The following is a 21,278-nucleotide window of genomic DNA, read 5'->3' as shown; positions in this document are numbered from 1 at the left end:
AGACTGTATGGAACACGTTTACGTGAAAGTAGTTTTATTTTGAAAATCCTGAGGAGGTGTGGGAACTCTTTCACTTCCGTGTCACCCGACAGCAGCAGAAGTTGTCAAAGTAAACAGTAGGTGCCCCAACATTTGTCTCATATATGCAATACCTGCGTGGCTTACTGCTCAATTAAATGAATAAACAACCTGTTATGTATCAATGAATATTTGAAACCAGTTGTCATTGTAAAGTTGGATAGTTTACATGCTCTGAGAAGCTCACAGCTAACGTTAACGCTACATTGTTTGGTTTTTTTAGCTAGCTAGCACTGCTAACACGTTAATATCAACTTTAGCTGCCTCAGTCATCGGTGGGCTAATTATTATTTGGGACTCGTGATGTGACAATGTTTTTTTTGTTTCACTCAGATAATTACAAGATGTCTAATAAAGAAGTCAAAGCAGCTCTAAAGAGTGCCAGAGAGGCCATCAAAAACAAAGAGTTCAAAGAGGCTTTGAAACACTGCAAGGTAAAGTATCTCCGATTCATACTAACGTTACAGATCAATTAGGTGTTGGCTGTTCACATGCATTCTGTTCCGAGGGGAGTCTGGGTACTTAATGAGCCAATGGATCTCTCCAACAAAGACGTTATGTAGCTCACTGTGATCTCTTCCCTGTGGTTTTAGGCTGTTTTGAAACTTGAGAAGAACAATTATAATGCATGGGTATTCATCGGCTTGGCAGCCAGTGAGCTCGAGCAGCCAGATCAGTCCCAGACAGCCTATAAAAAAGCTGTGGAGCTGGAGCCTGAGCAGCTTCTGGCATGGCAGGTAAGCTGGGGAAATGTCTTACATACTTTGCATGCCGTACACTGAGAATAATTCATTTTGCTGATATGCATCACTTAGTTAAACCAGATAATTAACACTGTTGTGTTGTGGGACATTGCGTATTATACTGCCTCTCTGTCCCCAGGCGCAGCAATTATAAAGTTTTTTTTTTTTTTTTTTTTTTTTAGGGCTTGGCAAATCTTTATGAAAAAACTGATCAGTGGGATTTTAAAGTTGAGCTACCTAATATCTACCAGAAGCTTGTTGAGCTTTATGCAAGGTAATGTACTGTATGGAAGAACCCTTTTTATGGATGTTTCTTAAAACTGTAAATGAAATTGTGATGATTTAGCTAATATTAGCTTGTTCTCTACTCCTGATGTATTTGCAAGATGCTGTAGTTTTGACAGGTTTAATGGTCCCATGGCATGAAAATTTCACTTACATTAATATGAGTTCCCCCAGCCTGCCTATGGCCCCCCGGTGGCTAGATATGGCGATAAGTGTAAAACCGAGCCCCAGGTATCTTACTCTACCTTTGAGAAAATGAAAGCTCGCCAAGAAAATTTGGCCTGCCCAGCAGTTGGTCAAGGCCACACTCCCACCCTCCATCTTGCCCCCCCCCCCAATAACATTTAAAGCTACAGATACAGAAATGGCACATACTAAGGAAAGCTCATTGTGGGACTGGCTCTAGTGGCTGTAATTCTGCACCAAGGCTGAATTTCGGGAAAGAGACTTCAGATCTGGTATTAGGGGACCACTAAGGTCTATATGAAAGAGACTTCAGATGCAGTATTAGGGACCACTAAGATCTACATAAAAGAGACTTCAGATACAGTATTAGGGGACCACCATGGCCTATATAAAATAAACTTCAGATACAGTAATAGGGGACCACTAAGATCTACATAAAAGAGACTTCAGATACAGTATTAGGGGACCACTAAGGCCTATATAAAAGAGACTTCAGATACAGTATTAGGGGACCACTAAGGTCTATATAAAAGCATCTGAAAGCACCATGTCATGGGACCTTTAACATATTTGATGTGTGATGCTATGCTTTATTCTCACTATGTTCTCCATTAACAGCTCTGACAAAAATAAATGTTATGAGATGATCAGTAAGCTGTCAGAAATCTATCAGTCTGAAAAAGAATATTTAAAGGTATGTAATTAAAGGCACACACGTTCAATGGGGGGGGGGGGGGGGGGGGGGGGACACTGTTGTTTTTTGTTCTTTTCACACATTTAATTGTATTTGTATGTCTGCACATAGTTGGCAAAGGTTTGGCTGCAGCTCATTCAGGTGAAGGAGGAAGAGGCTGTGGATAAGAAAGAGCTACTGCAGCTATGGCAACAGATGACGCAACTCCTCTCAGACTGCATTAATGAGGAAGAGCAGGACAATGAAACTCAACAGCATGTAAGACTTTTTAAGCTCAGTTACATGAAGTGTTTCCTTTTGTGTATAAACACCTTGCCACACATACAAGTCCATCACTAATCTCCTAGCGCTAAAGGGTTAGATCATATGTTTTTCTTAATGCAGATTTTAGTGCACATATCTCAATACCATCTGGTAACAATTTTTTTTTGTTGGTTCAGTTAATCACAGCATTTGAAAAGGCCATGGTTCTCGTGGAACCTGTTCCAGGAGAGGAACACAAGAAGCTCTCAGCTGCCTATGTCAAATGCCTTTCTAAAGTAAGTGCACCTTTTCTGATGTCTGTCACCACAGCAATGCAGGAGTACAATGGAACAATCTGCCCACAAATCTGAAACTTGTTTAAAGTGGCCTTAAAGATATGTTATAAAGTACTATGTAGCATTCTCAATTTCAATTCTAAATGTCTTAACCTTTTATGACCAAGAAAGAAAAAAAAAAACATGTTTACATAGCCACCGGCTTTATATTTGGATTGTATTGTCTGCACTTGTTTTGTTGTGCTGTTAGTTCTTATGGCGTGATATGTGTTTTTACTAGAGGAGCACAATGGAAATCAGCCTTTGGAATTTATTGTATTTTATCCTTTGTGATGTTTAAGGTTGGCCTTCTGTGCAGTGTTATATGTGGTTATTTTTTATGATCATCAAATAAAAGAAATTAAAACCACAGAAATTCAGGGACACTTAGAAAGTTTTCATTTTCATCACCTGATGACTCCTTGTGCAGTTATGTCCTTAATCAGCTGCTCATCATGACTCTTCTTACTGTAGCTGCCACAAGAGGAAGCTAAAACAAAACAGGCTTGTGAGTCCATGCTGTCCCTCTTCCCCAACCAAAGTTATCCTCTTGAAGTCCTTGGCTCTTACTACCTCAAAACAGGTAACATACTGTTTTCTTGTTCCATTTCCTCTAAAATCGCAGAATGTAATGATTGATTCACAGATTTCACATTATATTCTGCTGAAGTCATATTTAAGCATTGAAGGGAATTTTTAGCTTTTGCTCTCAGTCTCTTTATTAATGCATGCAGTGTTTTTATTTGAAGGTGTTTTGAATGAGGATGCAGTTAGCTGTTTCTCCCTGCTCCTGGATCTGGCCCCTGACAACGGATTGGGTCACTTGGGCCTGGGAACCAAAGCACTGCAAGAAGGAAGGTTTAAAGATGCCATTAAGGACCTTGCACAAGGCAAGTTTGTGCATCAACAAACAGTCAATTCTGTTCTTAATGTAAAAGGCAACTGAACATTGATACTAGGACATGGGCCACGTTTCTAAATGGCATACCCGGTTCCTTCACATGCTTACCTTCCTCACATCTGAGGGAATCATACGAGGAGAGAGGAAACGAGGAAATGTGTTTTAGAGCGATGAGACGTCTTTTCTTCTGAAGTGTCACGTGAAGTTGTCTGCTGTATGGGCGGAGTTAGCAACGGCTTTCAGGCGCTCTTGTGTATCCTCGCTCGTAGCTCCTCAGAGATCCCTCCTCGAATCTCGGTCCTTGCTCCTCTCAGGCAGGAGTAAGAGCTTTGAGGAGGACTAGAACAACCTAAGGTTTGAGTGAGGAGATATCAAAACAGGAAACTTGGGATTTAGCCAAGCACTTCATTAAACTGCTGTAATCTAGAATTGTTGTACAAACTACATGTGATTTGTCTCTTCTGTTTTATTAGGGTTAAAGAAAATGAGCTCCAGCACAGGATGGTGCAGTCTGGCTGAAGCTCAGTTTAAAATGCAGAGATACTCAGACAGTGCAATGTCATGCTCCCAAGGTATGTTTAATCTGCTGTATGTCACCACGTCATCCAGATGTAATCACTGATCTAGCTAATCCCAACGAATATGTCCAATCAGACGTCATCAAAAAAACAGTTGTGTATGAAATGAGGATGTTTACCCCCCCATGTTCAAAGGGCAGTAATCATCAGTCCCTGAAGTAGATAAAGAACTTTAGTGTGTCTGCTTCTATCAGGTCTGACAGTGTGTGTTTGCGGAGACAAGGAGCTGAGGGTCAAACTGCTGAGGCTGAAGCTAGAAGCTTTAGCCAGGAGTGGAGGAGAAGCGGCTGCAGACCAGGCTTTGGAGACATTCTCACAGGTGATGTGATTAGAGATGTTCCAATACCAATAGTATAATAGTATAATACCCCGTCTTCTGAAGTAGGCTAAAAACACATCTCTTCCAACTCCACCTTGGTTAATTTAAAAAAAAAAAAAAAAAAAAAATGCTAACAGTAGCACTTTCATTTGGCTCTTTGTAGCTTGTCGTATTTAGAGCTAATGTACTTGCACTTACTCCTTGTTGTCTGGAGTTTGTATCTTTTCCGGTGCTAAATTACGTAACAACGTATCGGTGCATAGACTCGCATATTTGCTGATACTGATTGTAGCTTTTTAGACCGTATCAGAGGCATTTTCAAAACTGGTAACGGTATCGGAACAGCTCCCAACTGACTGATACTCTGTTTATTCAGCATATTGTATGTATTGTAGGTTTGAATATTCTTTCTTAGATAATTGGGTATTAAGTCATTCAGCATATTAACGTGTTTTATTTATTCTGGGTTTAGTATAAAGATATTTTGCCGTTGTAACCTTGGACAAACAAGTGTAGCGCCACGTCATGTCAAAGTAATCATGTCTATGTTTGATGATGATGTTCTTTTAGATCCCGGATGCAGAAAAGGACCCAGCTCTAGTTTCCCTGAGAGGACGTGCATACCTTAACAAGGGACAAGTTGATGAAGCACTTAAGGTTGAAAACCTTTTACCTACTGAGCTCTGTCTGTAAAGATGTCAGATCTAATGAATGATACTATAGGAAACACGGTATTGTAGTAAAGTATTTATTTAATGTGTAAATTGGTTATTTATTCATGGTTTACGTGGTTGGGACAGATAGACAGACTGACTGAAAATAGCTATGTGATGCAAGTATCATAGTCATAGGCATTGATTTTGGTGGGGACGGTGCATACGCGTACCTATCAGATTTTGTCATGAGTCATGTTGTACCAAATTTGTTTTTCGTTCATAACACATATTTTTTGAGCGACAGATGCCAACAAATCCACAAAATGTCTCTATCCCCACAGGGCGGGCCTAGACTCGGACCGTTCTGCTGCTGCGCTGGCTACACGCTTCTTTCCTTCCGTAGCTCCTCTCTCTGAGAAAACTTAAGGCTTTCTTCTTCATAAAACGTGTCGGACATAATCACATTTTTGTATATATTTGTATTCATTTACATTAGTAAGCTACAGGAAAGCGTCTTTCAAAACATGACCTGTACGAAAGAGAAAAAAAGAAATGCGTCAATCCCTACCCAGCACTTCTGAAAATGCACTTCCGAATGCGTTTCTGTCCCCGCCACATTTCAAACAAACCGACGCCCATGATCACTGTCTTTATAGTGGATGCTAGTTTGCAACATCTGTCCCTAGAAGGGCTTTTATGAAACAGAAGAAAAAACTGAGAACAGCACGATATATAAAAACCCATTGAAAACATAATAATACACACACATTGATAACATAATTTAAAAACCAGACAAGAGTACAGGTTTGTGTTTCATTTGGGCAATTTACAGAATCTCATAACAGCTTGAGATAAATTGTTGTCTTCTCTTAATATCAGGAAACGAAGAAATGATAGTCAAGATATATTGATGTAAATGAAAGTATTGTGTCTTCCGTAGGTATCATCAGAGCTGATGGCCTCTAACCCGAACCTGCCCCAGGGCTTGGTACTGAGAGGACTGGCACAATTGGCCCAGGGGCAGCAACAGCTGGCAGAGGAGAGGTAAAAAACTGTGTGTTTCCTTTTGTGTGCATGTGTAATTTTAACCTGTGACACTTAATTTTCTCAAACCTAGGTAAAATCAAACCATACATTTGTGTGGTGCAAAAAGCTTAGCTCTCCTGGAGGAACTTTTCTCTCTTCCTCTTCTGTTGTTTAGTTTCCTAAAGGCGGCTGGCCAGAGCCCAGACTGTGGAGAGTATTATTTCTTACTGGGAAAACTCTACTGGGACATGGGAGTAGAGACCCGTAAGGACCGGAGCAAAGCCCACACACATTTTCTCAAGGTTAGTACAATTATTGTTGAAATTCTGTAATTATTTTGCAAGATTGTTTCATGTTCATTTAAAGAACTAGTGCTGTCTCTAAAATATTGACGGTCCAGTCTTTAAAAGATTAGTGTCAAAGGAGCTGACTGAAATCTTAGATTGAAAAGTTTCACGTGTCCGTTTCAGGCCGCAAAGTTCGACCCACACCTTGGTTGTGTATTCCGCTACCTCGGACATTATTACCGGGAGGTGGCAAATGATCATGGCCGGGCACGAGGCTGCTATAAGAAGGCCTTTGAGATGGACAACGATGATGTGGAGTCTGGAGCTGCCTCCGTGGATCTCAGCATGGAGCAGGACGACATGGTAAGTGGATTTGTTGGCGAACAGACACACTTCAAAAAGCCAAAACGTTTAGAACTGGCATGTGTGGTGTTGGCACTTGGTTAGGGTATTTCCTTACAGGTGCGTCTCTTTAGTCTTGACCCTCCACATGCTGCTCTCTGTATCCTCCTTTTTTTTTTTTCCTCTTTTCTTTCCTAAATGCCATAGGACACTGCCTTAGCGATTCTCCAGTCAGTGATTGAGAAAGCCACTCCCGGGTCAGCGAAATGGGCCTGGATGAGAAGAGGTCTGTACTACCTGAAGGTTGGGGAGCATCAACAAGCTGTAGCTGAGTAAGAGCAAGATGTCAAATTTCAGACAGTAAAATTGACTACATTATCATAGGTATTTAAAGTGTATAAACATTGACCATGTAATTCATCTTTATAGTCTGCAGGCAGCTCTGAGAGCAGACCCCGAGGACTGGGTGTGTTGGGAGTGTTTAGGCGAGGCGTACTTGAACCGCCGGAGCTTCACAGCAGCTCTGAAGGCCTTTGGTAAGGCCCATCAGCTCCAGCCCTCCTCCATCTACAGTGTCTACCAGGCTGCTGCTATCAAACAGACCCTGGGCAAGTTCAGAGAGGCAGTTGCAGAGTACTTGCAGATCACAGCAAAGCAGGACTATGTTCCTGCTCTTAAAGGTAGGTGTTTGTATCACATGGCCTTCACTTTATTGTTACCCTTTTTATTGTATTGCATACCTCTGAATTATATATCTCAAAAAAAGATTTTTCCAATTTAACCCTTGTGTTTCTGTGTCAATTTAAAATTCAAAATGTTTTGCTTGTCTTTTTCAACACTTTAGTTGCTTTTCCCCTGATGTTTTTACCACTTTTTCAACATTTTTGTCACTTTTTTCAACGTTTTTGCCAGTTTCATCCATGTTTTTTCGATTTTGATTTTGATTTCAATGATCCAATATCGATTCCTTCATATGAAACTTGAATACTGAATATAAATAGCTCTCCAAAGATTTTGGCGAGATATTTTGGCGAGGGAAAACTTGGCATGGCCATTCTGAAAAGGGGTCTCTGCAACTTACTGTATCTGTATGAAATGTCACTCAAAACTCACTGGCCGTAGAGTTGCACTCTGAATAAAAAGTACATTAATGTAAATGCTTTAGGGTCAGTTTTTAATGTAAACATTAATACTTTTAATATTACAGCAGGTTTGAGGTCGCCCTTGTACAATTGTAGAATCTCTTTCATATCCAAGCTAAATTGGTTTTGCAACGGAAATAACCCAAATCGACATTTTAATTGGAAATGTCATTGAATTGAGACTTTGTGAATCTAATTGATTTGAGAAATCAGTGGTGATCCCCAGCCCTACGTACGGTATATCTGAACCAGGGCCATTTACTCAGATTGGTATGATCTGTTGTTCAGGTCTTGGTGAGTGCCAGCTGTCTCTGGCAAAAGGTTTAATGGAAGACTGCCGAGATGGGGGAGCCATTGACCTGATTCAGCAAGCCATACAGAACCTCTTCCGGTAAGGACTAGACATTAGTTCAGTTTGATAATCTTAAAAAGAAACAAGGCTTTGTCTGTGATTCATGAATTGATTGTTTAACACTTCAGTGCTCTTCAGTATGAACGTTTTTGTTGGCCTCTTCAGTTGAATGACAAGGCATTTTGCAATTGGCAATTTAATGTACAATTGCATCATGCATTTTGTAAATGCATTTTGGAATTTGCAAATCAATTCAATATGCAACAATGCAATCCTCAATTGAGTTTAAATTATTTTGACTAATATTCCCTATACTGCTATTATTACTTCAGAGCTGTGGTGCTGCGTCCAGACCTGTCCTGTTTGTGGAAGCTGTTGGGAGATGCTTGCACCGCAGTCAGCACCGTGTCGTCAAACAGAGCCCAGGTCCTGGTGCCCGCCCTGTTGGCTGGTTCAGACACCAACACCCAGAGCCAAGCACTGAACCAGGCCCAGACCCTCAGAGTTGGTGAGAGGTAAGACCACAGACAAAAGGCATAGATGTTTTCCAAGCTGCTCTGTCAAATTATACGTTTGTTTGTGTTTTTTGCCATTAGGTATCCTGTCTGCCCCTGTTGACCTGGAAAAGGTTCTGAACACTGAACATTAAGCGCATGTTTTTGCCTGCAGGTGTTATGTCCGTGCTTTGAAGATGATGTCTGAGGTTCCCAGCCTTTGGTATGACCTAGGACTCAACTACTACCGCCAGTCCAGCATACACAGACCTGATGAGGGAGATCAGAACTCCCAATCTCTGCTCCTAGAGAAGGCCCAGCAGGTAATTCACATAAGCTTGCAGCTTTGTACTGTTCCCTCTCAAAGGGGGTCTTTTAAGAGTTTTATATTCTCTTTTCAGTGTTTAAAAAAGGCTATTATGATGGACAGTGGGGCCAATAGCTACTGGAATGCCCTGGGAGTGATTTCCATGAGCAAAGGTAATAATATGCTACCTCATTCTTGTGACTAATTGTGATCTACCCCATCTTATGGACGTATTGATATTGGATGCATTAGAAAGGAAAATAAATCTTCAGTATGAAATAAATAGGCAGACAGAAAATGTTACTTAGTTTTTATCTCTGATGAATACAACTAGTTTTTTTAATTTTATTTATTTGTCACAGGAACTGCTGTAATTCTGTCTTGTCTCTTTCTTTCTTTTTGTTACATCAGATCTCGAGAACTTCGCTCTGGCGCAACATTGCTTCATCAAGTCCATACAAGTTGAGCCAAATGTATGTACTGCATGTTTGTTCAGCTGATTCACCAGTATTCTTAGAAACTATTCTGATGTTCTTCTGAACATTTCTAATACTTGTGTACAGAATGTTGTTGCTTGGACCAACCTAGGTACCCTTTATTTGAAAAAGGACAATATAGAGGTATGTGTGATCAATATTCTTATACATTTTCTTATATATATCTGATATTTGTCATAATTGTCATTTGGCATTTCTTTGACATATACTTATTTTCTTAGCTTGCACACGAGGCCTTCAAGATTGCCCAGTCGCTGGAGCCGCTTTATGTCAACTGCTGGATTGGACAGGTACAAAGACATCGGAAGATAATGTTTAACGGTCACTTTAATTGACTGTGTTGAGAAAATGGACACTTGGTATAATAATTGTGTCCAATGGTTAAGGCTACTTTATTGCATAAACATATGTTTCCTGTACTGTATATGCTCACATGTGAGACACAACATCAGGCAAAATCCAACAGTAAAACTAAAAGGATAATTAGTGGTACTTCGGATGGTACAAGTGATTGGTAATGGGAAGGAATAGGAAAGACCTGTAAGCTGGATCAGAGGCCTCATGATGTGTTTATGTTCACAGATGTAAAATGAGTACAGAAAAGAAACAATTTCTTGTATTCATTTAGCAATCAGTTATATATAAATTTAATATAACAGTGCAATGGTTTATAGTCTGGTGGTAGGTAAGAAATATGATGTTATTGGGTCATATTGACTGTAATTTGATTCTGTTGGTATGTTCATAGTGGAAATATAGTGTAAAAGGTTTGATTGGAGTAAGATCAGAGTGGTGGTATTCATAAAGCTGGTTTAACAAAGCGTCCTCCGGCAGTGGGAGCTGCAGGGGCCTGCGATAAAAAGTTGAGATGAATTCAACTTTTCGAGAAATGCAACCTGACGTCACGCTGCGATGGCCAATCATGTAACCGCCAGTCGGACCTGTCAGTCCGTTTTTAAGGCCGCTGTGAGCGTCCCTGCACTGTGGTTCTTTTCTCTCTTTCTCCGTGAAAATGACGCTGCCTTCAGGTACGGTCGGAAATGTCAGGATCATTAAAAACAATCTGATGGAAGAACTAATTGTGAAACATAAAGTCTACTTGTGCTACATTGGGAAGTAAAATGCCACTACAAGACGTCACACTAGTGACGTTTAAGCAACACTCAAACTGCCGCATGATTCTGCGAAAAATCACCGGAGCCACCAGATGTTATGTGAAAGCAGCTGAAGGGATTTCTGTCCTTGTTCTATTTATCTGTCTAAATTAAGTTGTTTTGTCCATTTGTCCCCCTACCAGGCGCTGATAGCAGAGAGAGTGGGAAGCTATGACACCATGGATCTTTTCAGGCACACCACCGAACTCAGCACACATGTGCGTGACCTCCCAAAAACCCCTGGGGTTGTTTTTGTAGTACCCACTCATTAACTTGCTAATAGTTTAATATTTGCATCAACTTTCTCTGTCACTAAGGTACATTTTCAGCTACAAGCCTTTTGTTACTACTAACGAGTAATTAGGAATGATACCACAATGAAACGATGTGTGTTCCTTTCCTTTTTCTGCTTTTTCACTCTCTTCAACTACATCTCTCTAATGCTCTTTCACGATCTTTCCCCGGCAGATGGAGGGAGTGAAGGGTTATGCCTTCTGGGTATGTTCCACTCTGCTTGATAAGACCAACAGAGACTCGGAACTATATCGCTACAACATAGTCCAGATGAACGCCATCTCTGCTGCTCAGGTGGCACTCAGCAAGTACACAGGTACTGTCAGCATCTATTTGTGTGTTGATGTGCATGCAAGATTTACAAATCCCTTTAATATATTTGGGCCATGTGTTAGAGACGAACGTTGTGTGACATGAAGTTTCCTTTGCCTCCCTCCAAGAGAGGATCCAGTCTGACCCTGATGCCTTCATTATGCTGGGCTACATGAATGAGCATCTGCAGCTGAAGAGGCAGGCCGTACAGGCTTACAAAAGGTGTTTGTCTGAAAAGAAACTGAGCTCTAACGTAGGGCTACACAATTATTTGCAATTTTTTATCTAAACCCCAATACGGACTAGTGCAATATCACACACTTTAGTACATATATTTGTATACAAATCCCCTTCTAAATCTTAACTCTCTTTCCCCAGAGCTGTTGAACTGCTTCAGTCCATGTCCTCATCAGAACAACTGGCTTTTGCTCTGTGTAGCTATGGCCGTGCTTTGTGGTAACAACCAGCTGTCTCATTAACATGTCCTGTGACAATGTTTGATAATACTTAGAAAAAATACCTCAAACTCCATTCTTTGTTTGTCCCACTGTGTCTTTTACAGCACCTCAGGCCAGTTGGAGGAGGCGGTGCGTGTTTATAATTCCACTCCACTGCAGGAGCTCAGTGATCTGGCTGGGCTGGCTCTGGCATACTGCAGGGCCGGACTCATCCCAGAGAGCATTAACGGTGAGGACTGGGAGACACACAAAAATCTGAGATTTTATTATAAGATATTATCAGAGATTGTATTTGTGTGTGCTTGCCACATTGACTCTCCGAAAAGCAAGGGCAATTTCTTGACGTTTTGCCTCTCATCCAAAAGGCTTCTTCAGTTCTAAATGTCTAGTGGGGAGTCCCAGATGTTTAACCTCTGGTGGGTTGTGTCACCTGCCTGGAGAAGCTTTGTGGATGAGAGGCGAAACGTCTTCAAGAACTTCTAGCAAGCCCACTTGCCTTTGCTTTTTACAGAGAACTACCATGACTTGGATGACTGAGAACCTTCTTTGATGTATTGCCAGAGAGACTGTGACTAAATAGTGTTGTGTGTACTGTAGCCTATGAACGTGCCTTGGCGGTGGCTTCCATTGAGAAGGAAAAGGCTTACATCTTGACTGCTCTGGCGCTGCTTCAGCACCGGCAGGGTAACCTAGACTCAGCCAAGACTCTGCTGTTTAAATGGTGAGTACACTGTGTTGTCTGGACCAGATAATTATACTAATACTTACTTCCAAGCTAAACGTATGTATATGTCTGCTTTCTGCTGCTGCAGCTCAATGTTAAAGGAGCCAATTGCAGAGTCCCTGCTGTGTTTATGTGCCCTGGGATTGGTCCACAGTGATGCCACATTAGCTGCTGCTGCCCTGACTGAGCTTTTGAAACATGTTTCAGTCTCAGGGAAAGTTACCGAGCAGCGGTGTCTGCTCACCTGCGCCTTGCTCGCCCTGCAGGGCAACTACAGCGCAGTGCAAAGAGAGGCTTCCAGGGCTGTACACAGGTAATTGCTTATTTCAATTGTTTTGAGTAGCCTACTGATGTGACGTGCCCTACAATTACTTAATTTAACTTTTAAAATGACCAATTAAACGGTCATCTAACTGTATTTTTGACATTGAATGGCAGACTTACTGAGCCTTTTGCACCCTGGTTATGGAGACTTGCACAAATGACGGGAGATAGTATGACTGTTTGATTGCATGTGTCATCTGGATTTACTGTTGTTAATTTTGGGTCAGTTTTGGATAGAAATGTCTCCACTCTTATAAAGCATACGCAGATTTGTCTGCTTACAGTGTATTCTATCAAACTATTTAAAAAAAAAACAGTTGACACAGGGTGAACCTACTACAAATAAGTATGCAGTATCTTTGTAGAGTGATCAGGGCAAGGTCAAATTAGTTGATGAGATTGTCATCACATACAGTGTCATAAACATACTATTTTCTAACACATTCATATGGGAAAAGCATATACATAATCTTTTTTAATTTTTTTTATAGCAATCCTGGAAACCCATCTCTGTGGTCCCTGTTGTCCAGGCTGATACCACAATACTACCCCAGAAAGGCAAATGTAAGGCTGCATACACACACAAAACATTACACACATCCCAAGCACATACAGAGGAAATCTGTCATCGTCGCTCACATTGAACTGAGCAGCCTCATCCACTGCATCCACTACATTGGTATAGTGCTGCTGGACAGTTAGAGAGGAAGGGTTCATGGTTTGGTCTGCGGTGTATATTACAGGGCGGAGCGATGGCTGGCCATGTTGCCTGTCTCTCCAGTATGACCCAAGGAAAGGTAAAAGAGTGACTTTATATTTATGTTGAAACGGCTTCTGTGTGTTTTTCTCAGTTGTGTTCTCTCTCTCTCTCTCGTAGTTGTTTTTACACTATATCCTCACCGCCATTCTAAATTAAACTCAATGCTAAGTGATCCTCTTTTGAATTATATTGTGTCTAATCCTTTTCTCACCGTAAATATGTCAGTATCCAAAAATTTATTTTTGGTGTACGCCACCGTGTTTGCACATGAAACCGAGCTGACATAACGTGTGTCCTGCAGAGGGCGCTGTTGTACAGTGGAGTGAACCAGCTGGCTAATGGGAGACACTCCATAGAGAACAGTCACAGAAATGCCCTGAAGACTATGCAGAGAGCTGTGCTGCTCTGTCCTGGTACGTACACACACACACACACACACACGCAAAAGCCTCAACCTACCTCACAAAAAAAAACCTCTTATAATTGGACATTGACGAAAGAAGATGTCTTGGAAGCCAAATCAGTCTTGAAGAAGTGAGAAAAAAGTCAGTATTAGGAAATACATTTGTATAAATTCTCTTATTTAGAATATTTCTAGTAAAATAATGTGTGTGGTACACCACTGTGAGAACCTTCTTCTAAACAATGGGTTCTCTGATATGCCTAGTAAATTTTATGTTTTGCAGCTTTGAGACACAGAGAAGCTGTGTTTATGTTTATTTTATTGGATAAATGCAAAGCCAACTTACACCTACGGTGAAACCTCCGAGTGATCTCCACTCTTCTCTCCTCTTACTTTCAGATGATCCAGCAGCCTGGGCGGGATTGATGGCCGCCTGTCACACAGAAAACACTTCGTGTTATCTTTCAGGTTCTGCTCCTGGCAGGCAAGGACTGGAGCAAACCCTCATGTCAGTGGTTTCTGAGAAAGGTGTGTGCGTGTGCATTTTATGGGGTTTAGTATTGTATGTGTGTTTGAGTGTATAACGGACACCTTTCTGTATCACAGTGCATAATGTGGAAGAGATAGAGCGCCCTCTAGCCCAGACTCTAGAAGGCTGGGTACTACAACAGGCAGTCTCTGGTCTCACGCTGGGGGGACAGCTGGAACAGGCAGAAGCTCTCTGCACACAGGTGGGACATAACCACACACTTTCACACACAAACTCAGTAGTAGTAACACCGCCTAAGACGATTGTGATTGGTTTAAAGAAATGCCAATAAACCAGAGCACGTTTTCCTCCCATCCCCGAATGCTATGTGGAGTAGCGAGACTCCTCCGGCTCGCTTTGGAGGAGGGTCTGGCAAAGCGAGACTATAGATTGAGTAGTAAATGTTACGTGTGGGGCCTCATCTTTCCTTTTCTGTGCTCGTCATGCTCGGCCTGCTTTGTCCCAGGTGCTGAATGTTTCTCCCCAACACCCAGCAGTGATGCTGTCACTGAGACAGGTGCAGTGTCAGCGCCTCCTTTTGGCCAGTGGTGGTACTGCCCTCCCAGACTCTGTACTGGAGCAACTGAACAACGCAGTGATGATGAACCCCACCAACCTTGGGGCGTGGCATGTAAGTGAACACTCATTTCAATAGAGAGCTGAAGTCGTGCCCTTTTACTTCCGGTCCATGGGACCTATCGTTTGGAAAAAAATATGAACGGAAGTAGACAAGAGATAAAAAATGTTTTTTGGTCCGGTTCGAATTGTGCCATGCACAATTTGAACGACATTAGGTTTTGTGTGAGGTTGCTTCGTGAACTACATCTCTCATCTCGAACAATATACATCACCAAAGAAATATGTCTGTATCCTTGTCCAGCTTTACTGTAGTGATGGCCAAATGTAGCTTTGTGAACCAGTGTCTTTATTTTCTGAGCCCACTAGATGGCGCTCTCTGTTCAACAAAGGGCTGAGAATACAATGATTTGCAATGACTTATTACTTAAGGCCTATCTCTTAAAACCAAGGGCGCCATCTAGCAAGAGGCAAAGGATTATTTTTCAGTAAGAAAATCATAAGTATTTACCTCTCCTTTTTTCCTTCCTTCCTTTGGTATCTTTTAATCTTTATCTTGCATTGCCTCAATCTCCTCTACTCTATTCCCCTGTTCCTTCATCTCTCATTTTTCCTCTCCCACTCATCCCTCTGTAAACCTCACGTTCTCACCTCTACTCCCATTCATCCCTTCCAATCACTCTCCTTCTCTCAGTGGCTGGCGGAGGTGTATCGTAGCCAGGGCCTGCTGGTCCAGGCAGTCCAGGCCTACAGGCAGAGTCTGCAGCTAGCCTCACAGCTCGGCCTGCACAGCAGCCAGGTAGCCAGCCTGCTGCGGCTAGCCCTGCTAGCCCTAGAACCCTGTCTGGTGAGTTCCTGCGTAGGATGTAACATCCAAAATATTCCTATTTTTAGGGTGATAAAGTACAGCTATTACAGCACAACTATCTGATATCTTTTTTCCTGCAATATTGTAGCCATTGATATATTTTTTAGACATTACAAGTGTAACGGCATTGCAAAATAGAGGCTATAATTCCAGAAAATGATTGGATCAGCAGCCAAGAGGCCTGTACTATGAAGCAAGATCGATGTGCCCTGCATTTATTTCAGTTCCCTGGCTTCACTTAACCTAAGAACCGCGGTCCTGCACAAGCTGTGTCATGACGGTGGTTATCAACTAGTTCAATCAACCCAGGATTTCCCAATACAGAGGCGCACACGTTCACATAACTGAGGTGCTTTTTGCACAGCACGACCAATTGCAAACATCTACCAGAGCCGCATATTTTACATGAGAAGAAAAACTATATTTCTACATAAATATGAAGAACACAGACACTGTTTTACAGAAAAAAACGCAATACAGGCTTCCTAACCCAGGAAGGAAACACTTATCAATATCACTTCCCCATCAGTCAGGCACAAGATCTGACCATAATTACACTTGTGCTTGGCCTATTATTTCAGTTACAACCCTGGCAGTGGTAAGAGATTGTGAGAGCAAATAATAAATATAAAAACATAATTCAAACCAATAACCGACAAATAGCCTATACATAATTCCCTCCACTTAAAATCTAGATCTTTCTTAAAAATGCCCCTCATAGATTGTTAAAGGGTTGTCTGTCTCTAAATTATTTAATTTTCATGAGCGCACATTTCTCTCTCCGAGCACCGAGCTACAGCAGATCTTCTAAGAACGTTCACACCGTTATCAATGGAGTTTTGATTGGTCAGTAGGCGGTGCTTTTACACCGGTTGATCTCTAATCTCCAACAAATCCTGCTCCCAACCAAGTAAGGTGTTCAGCATAAGTTACCCTGGCGATTTTACCCGGTAACAAGTGATCCACCGTCGTGATACACAAAACCCAGGTTGAACCTGAAAGTTACCTCGTTAACGCCAAATCCTGCTTGGTAGAACAGGCCAAAGGTCAAGTGGAAAATCAACCAAGACAAGAAGCTGCCTTTGTGATTTATCTGGGGTTTTTAGTTCACTGCTCACAGGAGAGCAAATCCCAGTTGCTGTGGGGGCAGTACATGTTAGCAACAATACAAGTTTAGTAGATCAATAATCATTTTTTTTTTATATGCTTCTCCTTGCTTGTTTTATTCTTAACCTTGTGTGATCTGACCTCTCAGGCAGGGGTCCCAAGAAAAGACTGGACAGACATGATACTAGAAGCCACCACTGAAGTCTTGAAGCTGGGTTCGTCCCCTATGGCCCTCCTTTTCCAGGCCCTGCTCCAGTATGTGACCAAGATGGCTGCTAGGTCAGTGCTTCTCACTGTGATCTGTTTCCACTGCAGCAGCTAGTATGCACACGTGCACGTTGCAGGTGTGTGGGTCATTATCCCATCCTTAAAGGTGCTCTAAGCGATGTCATGCGTGTTTTAGGCTAGAACATATATGAAATATATAATCTAAAATTATTAAATGAATCTTAAGGTGCCTGAAAGTTCAGGTTTATGCATCCATCTGTCTTGAGAGAAATGCTGCAAGAACTCCCCTGTGCCGAGCATAATCACAATATCAACAGGCCCTTTCATACCAGACATAAGTTTCAATTGATCATTCAGTATTCAAAACAAAGAGAACGCGTAGAGATTCAGACAGGGTGTCAATTCAGAGGAAGTACTAGCTCATTTCAGCTGGACAACAAATCAGATCAGCAGCCATCCAGTTCCATATTTCTTTGTTTCCAAGAGCCAATTAGCATGTACATCAACACAGGCAGAATTAGGAATACTCATACCATGTTTCCTGCTCATTTCACCATTCACAAATGCCACTCCTAAATGTAGTTTATCGGTGTTTTATAACCCTAGACTGCACTAGGATTAGGCAATGGTTAGGGTTAGGTGCCTTGAAGTCAACGGTCGCTGCGCTGCCTGGAAGGAAACGTTGGGGGCTTGAAACACCATTGAGCCTGACTGTAGGCCTGAGTGAATGAGACGTCCAGACAATGAAATTGTAATTTTGGTTCAGCTCATGTTATTTATTTGCCCATTTCCGTGTGTCTCTTTTGCAGGGAAACAAGGCGTTTGTTGGAGAGGCTGGTTTACTCTCAAGACTTCCCAGTGACAGTGGTGCAGGTTGCCAGCTGGTACCTCCTCAGACACTTGCATGCCAAAAACGACCAGGAGCTAATGAATGTGAGCACACAGCTGCTTCAGACCTACACCGGCGCAAATTGAATCATTCTTTGCGGAAATATATTAATGTGAAATTCCTATACAACGTGCATATCGGTTGTTTACTTTCACCACAACTTTGATAGTGAACATACTAATTTTATTTTTTATTTTTTTGCAGGTCCTTTTGCAACATGCCAAAATGAATGGAGACCAAAGACTGCTGGAGTTTCATTCACTGCTTGCCTCTCCTTCAACCTGAATTTTGCAAGTCTGCGAATGCAACACTATGAAATCATGCAGCTTAGTGGTTTCAATTTTAATTTTACTCTCAGCTTTTCTGCGTATCTTCGCTAAACAAGGCAATATCAAACTGGACATTATGGGGCTAATATTCTTTTGTTGTACATTATACAGTTTTCATGAAATCAAATCAATTCAACATATCCAAATCATGAGCGTTTTCAAAATGGACTTCAAATGAAGTAAGAAATGTTCACATTCAGGCTAAAATAAAAGGAGTGTTGCCTAATACTAAAAGATTTTCTCATCCTGATTTGCATCCTAACACATGCGGATCTGTCAATATAAGGAGAATAGAGTATACAATAGATCATTATAGTGAACTTCAATGCTTCATCTGTTTATTTTAACTTTTTTTTTCATGCTTGGAAACTTTGAGTCCTTTTTCAAGAGTATGATTACACCCAGAGCTTTAACTGAACATGGAGTATCTGTCTATGTAATACTAACATCATCTGTCTGTCAAACATCCTCATGTACTTGATACTGGATCGACAGAGAATCTGACAATTCACATATTTTGGCATATAATGTAAAATCACAGCTAAGTTACTAACATCTGTGACCCTAATCCAAATCGGTTACAATAGAATGCCATTTTCTTAAAGTAGCTAATTTAACGTTAACCCATCAAGGCTATACTAGTGGTAATTAAAGTCAAAAGGCTCAGTAACTACAGCTACTAGTACAGCTATATTCGAGGAATTCTACAAGTAATGACAATAACACTGTCGGCGCGTCCACATGATACAAGCCTACGTGATCGCGCACACGCCCCCACCCCCTCCTCCACGCGGTTGCTAGTAGCTAGGAGGACACGGAGGATTAAAAAAAACATGGACTCTTCAGAAGAGGTAATTATCTTCACTCGAGTTTCTGCGCGGGAAAACATAGCCATACTGAGGGATACAGAGAGTTGTGTGGAGCCATAGACTGTGTGTGGATAGATAGATAGATAGATAGATAGATAGATAGATAGATAGTATTAACGGTCTGTATGTGGAGTTGATAGTCTCAATTAGCTTTGTAGCAACTCATTTGGCAATGGCTCGAATGTAACGGACGTTCATTTATATCAAAACGTTACGCAGTAAAGCTTTAATACCATGAGATAACTATCCCCTGAATGCAAGAGTATCAGTTACATTTGCAGTAAGATAACCAAAATTCTTAAGCTAATTTACATTTTAATTTTAGAATGTAGTTGGACATGTCCAACTGAATTTTAATGATGTAATTATTGAGGGGTAGGATTAAATATGTTACTTCCAGCTCCTTTTCGGGCGTGTAACTAATTAAAATGTTTTTTTTTTCAAATTGTTAGCGAATTAAATAATACAAAACGTACATAGACCTTTTTAGTTAAGTATTGTAAAGTTTTTAAATTTAGCAGACCATTTTTGCTTTGTGCGGAGATGTGTTAACATTTTGAGTTTAATTTTAATTTTTTTAAATTAGTTTAAAATCTGCGAAAATGTTCAGGAATTAGCCTACCCCTTGTCACTCCCCGATGTAAGTCGAGTGCAGATGGGAGTTTAATTGCTAGCTTGTAGCTAAGCTATCCGTCATTTCAAAAAACGTTGTAGCTCTCTATGGTTGTTTGGTTGCTAACGTTAGCTCAAAACGCCATTCAACTGACAGTCTTTGTTGTGTTTGGTGCTAACTTGTAGCCAGCTGTGAACGAACTTCGTCAAGTAGGTCCATTTTTATTCTGTATTGACATTACATCTCTCGTTAGCATCTTGTATGCTACTTGGCGCAAACTGACTCATGCGCAACTCAAATCTGCACTCGACTCACATCGGGGAGTGACACCCCACACTCATAGCAGTGCATAGTGCAATTCGGGGGCGGTCATCACATAGACTGTATATTAATTATTATATTAACAGTGCATGGGGGCCCAACGTTGGCGGAGTCACACTTGTTCTAAATTGCTGATTCACGTATCAGCATTTTAAACGAAAATCACCTGTGCAAGTAAGCTAAAAGTTTCTTATGGTATTGATAATTTGTCTGTGACTCATTCTCAGTGCTGATTTAAGATAATATGTTTTAAGAAAATATGTTTTAATTTGGTGTTTAATGAGATGTTTTGCTTTGGGACTATTTCTACAGATTGATGATGGCGTGCTTGTAATTTTGTAATCTGTATTTAAGGTGAAATATTTAAAGTCTACACAGTTCTTTTCCGGCCCACTAAGTGGCAGTGATGCACTGCTGATCATGTGAATGTCCACTACATGACAAATTGTGTGAAGCTGAATATTTTTTGGCAGTGCATCTTGTTCACAGATTGTTTTGTTTGTTTCTGGGAACAGGATCTAAATTTGACAAACAAGCAAACATAGCATCATAGATCCATTTACTAACATTACAAAAAGATCAGACCAGAATAAAAATTGCAACTACAAATTGTTTCTATACACGTTTTTTTCCCCAACTTTTCACAGACATGTCGTAAAAACAATTGTGAAAGAAGTGGGCATCGCATTTAACCCTTGTTTTGTCTTCTCCTCGACCTGCAACGTTTTGTTTTTCTGGGTCATAATTTAAACTAAAATTGGTCGAACTTGTTCTCACTTTTCCCAACGTATTTGACACTTTTGTTGTATTTTTACTGTTTGAAGTTTCTCACCTTTTTTCCCCACTTTTTTAAAATCTTTTTTTTTGTCCATTTTTCAATGTTCATGTAGATTTTTTCCACCAAAATGCTAACGAATTGAACAAAACACCCAAATTCAATGAAAGTAGTGAACTGATTGTTTATTTTACGGAACCATCTACGCTATATATTTTTTTTGACAATGTGGTTGAAACAAACACAAATTTTCTGATATAGAAACTTTATGAACACGGGT

General features: G+C 40.9%; 1 protein-coding gene across 2 annotated transcripts; it reads left to right on the top strand.

The window, feature by feature from the left end:
* The first annotated feature begins 43 nt into the window (after window positions 1–43).
* Window positions 44–19,521, top strand: skic3 (SKI3 subunit of superkiller complex). 2 transcript variants are annotated; one of them, XM_032516969.1, is made up of 41 exons: window positions 44–120; window positions 412–512; window positions 672–815; window positions 1,004–1,095; window positions 1,911–1,986; window positions 2,098–2,244; window positions 2,427–2,525; window positions 3,039–3,147; window positions 3,314–3,454; window positions 3,939–4,037; window positions 4,238–4,362; window positions 4,933–5,019; window positions 5,959–6,062; window positions 6,220–6,346; window positions 6,515–6,694; window positions 6,881–7,005; window positions 7,103–7,353; window positions 8,104–8,206; window positions 8,500–8,682; window positions 8,837–8,984; window positions 9,063–9,141; window positions 9,380–9,441; window positions 9,532–9,588; window positions 9,687–9,755; window positions 10,763–10,837; window positions 11,088–11,229; window positions 11,354–11,447; window positions 11,604–11,681; window positions 11,788–11,912; window positions 12,281–12,404; window positions 12,496–12,720; window positions 13,223–13,295; window positions 13,475–13,528; window positions 13,793–13,904; window positions 14,294–14,422; window positions 14,501–14,625; window positions 14,890–15,054; window positions 15,694–15,846; window positions 17,123–17,253; window positions 18,012–18,135; window positions 18,296–19,521. In XM_032516969.1, exons 2-41 carry the CDS (start codon window positions 423–425, stop codon window positions 18,374–18,376), a joined length of 4,707 nt encoding a protein of 1,568 aa, XP_032372860.1. In that variant the 5' UTR covers window positions 44–120; window positions 412–422; the 3' UTR covers window positions 18,377–19,521. The 2 variants fall into 2 exon arrangements, with proteins under 2 accessions (XP_032372860.1, XP_032372861.1); XM_032516970.1 differs by having other exon boundaries at window positions 51–116.
* The last annotated feature ends 1,757 nt before the right edge of the window (window positions 19,522–21,278 follow it).

The sequence above is a fragment of the Etheostoma spectabile genome, chromosome 5 (assembly GCF_008692095.1).
Source record: "Etheostoma spectabile isolate EspeVRDwgs_2016 chromosome 5, UIUC_Espe_1.0, whole genome shotgun sequence".
NCBI lineage: Eukaryota > Metazoa > Chordata > Actinopteri > Perciformes > Percidae > Etheostoma > Etheostoma spectabile.
This window is presented reverse-complemented; position numbering and strand designations above follow the sequence as displayed.

Excerpts from the sequence above, each read along its gene's own strand:
- skic3 (XM_032516969.1), top strand. The coding sequence starts at position 423 with ATGTCTAATAAAGAAGTCAAAGCAGCTCTAAAGAGTGCCAGAGAGGCC. Across the intron at positions 8,683-8,836 it reads ACCCTCAGAGTTGGTGAGAG|GTGTTATGTCCGTGCTTTGA; the intron begins GTAAGACCACAG and ends TTTTGCCTGCAG. Across the intron at positions 14,626-14,889 it reads CAGAAGCTCTCTGCACACAG|GTGCTGAATGTTTCTCCCCA; the intron begins GTGGGACATAAC and ends GCTTTGTCCCAG.